Source organism: Dipteris shenzhenensis, chromosome 17, assembly GCF_047967505.1.
Source record: "Dipteris shenzhenensis isolate YYH24624 ecotype China chromosome 17, Dip_SZ_1.0, whole genome shotgun sequence".
Taxonomy (NCBI): Eukaryota; Viridiplantae; Streptophyta; class Polypodiopsida; order Gleicheniales; family Dipteridaceae; genus Dipteris; species Dipteris shenzhenensis.
This window is the reverse complement of record NC_141612.1, coordinates 41,465,676-41,470,948: the sequence shown is the minus strand read 5'-3', so window position 1 is coordinate 41,470,948 and position 5,273 is coordinate 41,465,676. Positions and strand designations below refer to the sequence as shown.

The window sequence follows — 5,273 nt, the reverse complement described above, 5'->3', positions numbered from 1 at the left end:
AGGTACGAGAAACTCCAACAACTCACTCGCCTCCTCCAAATGTCCGACGAACACCCCGCTAGCCTACATCGCTGACAACCGCAAGATCATGATGGAGCCGATGGTTCAACGGGTGGCCACCAGTAGTCCGCTCTGAAAGAACAAGCAAGAACCTCAAACCCACGTTCCTCGACCGAGGGAGGGATTTTGCAGGCAAGGGGACTAGAAGGGGTCACGGCCCAAACATTGTTATTGATACATTCTAGAAAGGAGACCCATACCGAGCAGGCAGTACAAACGAACTGCAGTTTTGATATAACACCGTAGGTCCAAGTTTTGGTCGAGGTAACAGAGACCTAGCAGATTGAAGATGCCAAACCCATTTTACCAGCTGCAACTGAAGTTTTGTGGTGTATTCCAGGTAGGGAGGAGATGCCTATCCGCTACTGGGTTTATTGGCAACTAGTAGGAGATAAGGTGTTTAGCACACCCTCCATGCACCGAGACATTTTGAAGCCCATCCAACCAATTACCTCAGTCTATGACAAGCCGATCCAAGACTTCAAAAATTTTGTGGAAGAGCGCACTTAGTGGTAGCACAATATCTTCAAAGCCGAGTGCAAGTTGATTCTTGCACAAGTTCGACAGCTAACGCCTACCATGGCTGAGTTGCCGCTCTACTTTCACAAGATTTTATGGGAGCTCGAGCACCTGATTAGTAGCCATGTAACGGAAGCGCAATCCATTCATGATAACATCCATGACCTGTGAAAGTAACCGAGGATTAAGTGGCAAGAACGCATAAGCCAGGTGCAACAGTACCGCACCAAATTTGAAACCCTTGGCATCGACTTCCCATCTGATGACCCCATTGCTAAAGCTTGCTCCCTGGATTGGCTGGCCTAACCCAAGCGGCTACCGACAGACATTTCCAATGTCTATCCTTGGCCAGTAAGGGGGCGCCATTTTGAGCCAACGCGTTCACCTCGTCGGCCACTCCCTACAGTTCGAGCCGACCCTTCTCACCCACCCATCCTGCCATCATTGACCATTCAATCAACGAAGGCATTGCTGACCCCGAGGATTCAATCCGCAAGCATCCGCTTTTCAGAAATGCCTAGTCCTTGTTAGTCCATAGACACGAGTAAGGATAGCTGAAGCGAAATGTTGACCGTGGGTCAAGCCAACTAGTATGCGATCAGCAAGCATCGAGCACGGATAGTGAAAGCGACAATCAAGAACCGTTTTGCAACAATGGGTGTCCATGATTCCAGGGTATTGACCTACAAGCGAGTAGCAACGAGTGCACCAAGCACGTGCTAAAATGAGAGGCGGTTCTTAGGTAGAAGTTAAGTTGTACTAATGCCACTTCTAATTCATCTACCACTACTCCCACAGTCCTTCCACACTTGAACATATATGTTGGGATCAAAGAGATGTGCAAGCCCATGCGATGATTGCTATGAATAACAAGAGGGTTGCTATGCCTTGAACATATATGTTGGGATCAAAGAGATGTGCAAGCCCATGCGATGATTGCTATGAATAACAAGAGGGTTGCTATGCCTTACATTCAATCTTGCAGGATAGCCAAGGCTGAATGGGACAATTTGGCCAATCTCTCTATTAGATTTGGAAATAAGCCACAGTTGCCTATTTGCATAGGCAACTAGATGGTGTTAAGATGAACGAACATGATAGCTTGGATGCCGGCCTCACATAGGTCAAGGATTTTAGATAGTAACTCATCAATGTTGATGAGATTGTCCCAGATTCACACGTAGTCCACGACACTTGATGTCATAGTGCTATGTAGAGTTAGTTGCATACATTCGTTGCGTAATGATCTTTTTTTTTTAATATAAAATGTCTAAAATCAAAATGTCAAAGGCATTTTACACAATACATAGGTTGGGGTAAAGAGAACTTGTTACGGGGATACTAATGTATTAAGGCCCACCGGAGAAAAAACATGCACACATTTCATAGAATGATATTATGTTGTACTAATGATGTACCTCCAAATGTTTTCAAATAATGCCATCATTCAAGACGTAGAAGCAAGGAAGAAGAGCAGAAATTGAAATCTAGAGCAGGTATTGAAATCTATATGCAGATGAAATGAAGAATAACGTATGCTTGACACAAACTAATTATCATACATTCTAGAAATTCGAAATGAAGCATATCCATTGGGTACTACATTTATAGAATGTCTATTGAAAATGCTTCAAATAGGGAACTAGCATCATAGGTTGCACCATATCAAGGTAATGCGTGAAAGTGAAGAAACTAAGCTCTATGGATTCCACTTGCAATTTGACATCCGTGACTTCAAAGCATGTTAGAAACATCTTCTTTGCAAGTGAAGTTCCACATAACAGATTCTCACATTGATAAATACTTCCAAAGGAATTCCAAGAAAGTAGTTCATGTTGATGATTCCCACAATATCTTTAAGCTTAATTTTGTTATGGGAAGCATAAGTGCCAAAAAAAACACTTCAAGTATGCCTATTAGTGTTAAGGCATTAACAAAGACAGTGGAGAAAGGAAGCCTGGAAACAAACCAGGAATTGAAGTCAATGTTACCAACGAAAGTGATGATGATTTTCCTAAAAACCTTTTTTCTTAGAAAGTTATACACAGGGTAATCCATAATGTCACGACTCTCGTCAAATTGTCAACAATAAATTCCTTCGATGGGTAACTTCTCAAATCGTCGACAGGCAGCTCTATCGAAACAAGGATGATTTTAATATTCTTCGTGTACTCGAGGAGCCCTAATGCAGGTTCGTGTAATGCAGATTCAAACTCCGTGATAGACAAGGTTTGTGCTATAACGTTGAATAGTATCAAGCCAAATCTAAATTGTCTTATGGAATTGAAGCTAAGGGCTCCGAATTTCAGTCTTGACATTCTTTCAAATCAGGATTATAGGAATTTTCTTAATCCCTCAATTTTGTGCCAAATTGCTCTATATTGTGCTGTGTTCCCCTTTTCTTGCACCATATGGAGAACTTATTCTTATTTGCTTAAGAGGTATAAAGCGCCTGCAATCCAAGCTACAGCCTTTCTGAAGGGTTCTTGTATCCATTTGGCAGATTGGTAGTGAGATGTTATCCAAAGGACCCAGGAGTGCAGATGCAACGTACATAGCAGGAAAATATTAAAAAAGGTCACATAGCAGAATTAGCATAATCCTCTACCCAACTCTTCTGAACTGTGGATAGCAATATTTTCTTTACCCCCGCCTCCCTTTCCTTCTATCAAAAGAAGGCATGTTCCATCTGAAAACCAAACACGAGTATGTAGGATAGTATGCAAGATGCCTATATGGGGTAGTTTGCAAGATGCATAAGCAGCATTGATACAGCTTTGGACGTGGGTATTTATGACTGCTCCAGGATGGCATTGAAAGGATATTCAATGCCTTTTCAGTGAGTAGATCGCACCATTTTGCTACAGTAAGAGTTGAGGAAAAAACCGCATCTTGCTAATCACACCAATTAGACTAGGGGAAGTGGACAGCACAAATTAGACACGGTCAAGAGGACAGCAGATCAGCATCTGCCGGTATTTTCCTAATTGCCTACAGAGCAATGTGCTAAGTCAGAAAAATATAAGCAGAGAGTTGCAATTTAGAAACCCCAGCACAGAAGAATTATGGAAGCAAAGAGGGAAAGCGTTTATGGTCGTTGAATAGAAAAAACTAGGTGCTCACAGAATGGTATTAGCGAACACATTTACAAGGCTTAGAGGTAAAAATCCATTAAAGACTAGCACAGCCGGGGTAACGGAGTTCGTGATCTGAAGCCTTCTCTGTGCGCAGATTATCTCGATCTCAACACGTTAAAAGCTGATCGGAAGGTGGAAATGCCCAACGAAACGAAGAAACAGCTTTAGTGAGCGATATCTGGCCCAATTGCAAAAAAACTATCGGCTGTCTTTGTCAAGTTATGCGACGCTTATAAGATCAAGCCGGACTGGACCGTTAGGGACCTGTTCGTGCGATTAAGCTCGTCCTGCTCTAACAAGTAGTTTCATGAAATCTAGGAATATATTGTGTCTACTCTAAGCTACGCATCTTTAGTTATATGTATAATTTCACAGAGACAGATCGTGATCGGGTTAAGCAAATTTTCTCAAACTTTCCGCACAGACTGTCAGAAAACCTAAAGCGTAGATCAAACCACATCACTGATGTCCGATCCCCTAAAACATCGACAGATTCCAACAGCCCACTCTGACCTCAAAGCCCTGAAATTGCTTACACTGTCATTTACCTTAAAATTTTGCATCTGACCAGCCATGGGAGAGACAAATATTTGGAAAAGGAGCATCGCTTAGTTGATGCAATCCATAAGACCGTAGATGGGCTCTTCATTAGACGTTAATCAGAAGCCGGAAGTTTTCGTAACTCAAGTGTACGGTAAAAGAGCTTCGTCTTTATACAGAAAGTGAGGATGTACGATGTGGGAAACGATTTGGGAGTTCGCCTGCAATCAAAATCAGAAATCTTAGACCAAAGTTGCAACGTGGGATGAGATCAGCAGCTACCACATCGAAGGATCAAGTCGAGGAACCATTTGTATACAGCGGCTCTGGCTCGACGTTTCTTGAAGGCGATATCACGCCAACTCTCGTACTTACAGGTGCGTGCTGCAGGCCACTCCATGGAGCCGGAGGAACCGGAGAAGGCATAATCGGAGTATCGTACTTCTGTGTGGGAAGCAACTCCATGGATGAAAGCCTGTGGATCATCATCAGCAGCAGCAGCCCCCATTCCGAGTGCTGGGCTTGAAGCAACATGTCCCTGCATTCCATTCGTTCCAGCGAGGTGTGGGCTTGAAGCAATACTCTCCATTCCCTGGGATGCAGCAACGTCCGTTTCATTACTGAGGGATGATGGAGTGAAATTAGGAAGAAACGAGAGAGGCCGGGAGCTGAGAGGTGCCATAGGGAAGGAGGAGAAAGCGAGAGATTGAGCAGAAGCACTGGGCAGAAAGCAAAGAAAGTTAAGCAGATGCAGAGCAACTTGAAAGTTAAGCAGATGAGATTGAATCTACAACACCACACTCAATATCTATATATATATATATACCTTCTTGTGAATTTTGAAATGCTCTCTCTTTCCTTGTTCCATACGACATTCCGACCTGCTTATGCCTGTCTTAAGGCAGCCGTTTTCTTTTCTTTCTACATTTCCTTTTTCTTTCCATAATACAATTTTGGTTTATTCTGCACACACAAAAAACTTGTCCACCTACTCCAATTAAAAAACATATCCACCTA

At 42.9% G+C, this 5,273-nt stretch overlaps 1 protein-coding gene across 1 annotated transcript; it reads right to left on the bottom strand.

Moving 5' to 3' along the window:
• Positions 1 to 4,060: 4,060 nt before the first annotated feature.
• LOC147892127 (uncharacterized) lies at positions 4,061 to 5,029 on the bottom strand. Its single transcript, XM_087388979.1, has 2 exons — positions 4,632 to 5,029; positions 4,061 to 4,477 (listed from the first exon to the last, which is right to left on the bottom strand). Exons 1-2 carry the CDS (start codon positions 4,936 to 4,938, stop codon positions 4,428 to 4,430), a joined length of 357 nt encoding a protein of 118 aa, XP_087245105.1. The 5' UTR covers positions 4,939 to 5,029; the 3' UTR covers positions 4,061 to 4,427.
• Between the last annotated feature and the right edge of the window lie 244 nt (positions 5,030 to 5,273).

What these genes read in the sequence shown, in the direction of transcription:
- LOC147892127 (XM_087388979.1), bottom strand. Translation starts at nt 4,938, where the DNA reads ATGGCACCTCTCAGCTCCCGGCCTCTCTCGTTTCTTCCTAATTTCACT. An exon ending in GTGGCCTGCAGCACGCACCT is followed by an intron (nt 4,478 to 4,631) that starts GTAAGTACGAGA and finishes TTTTGATTGCAG; the next exon opens with GCGAACTCCCAAATCGTTTC.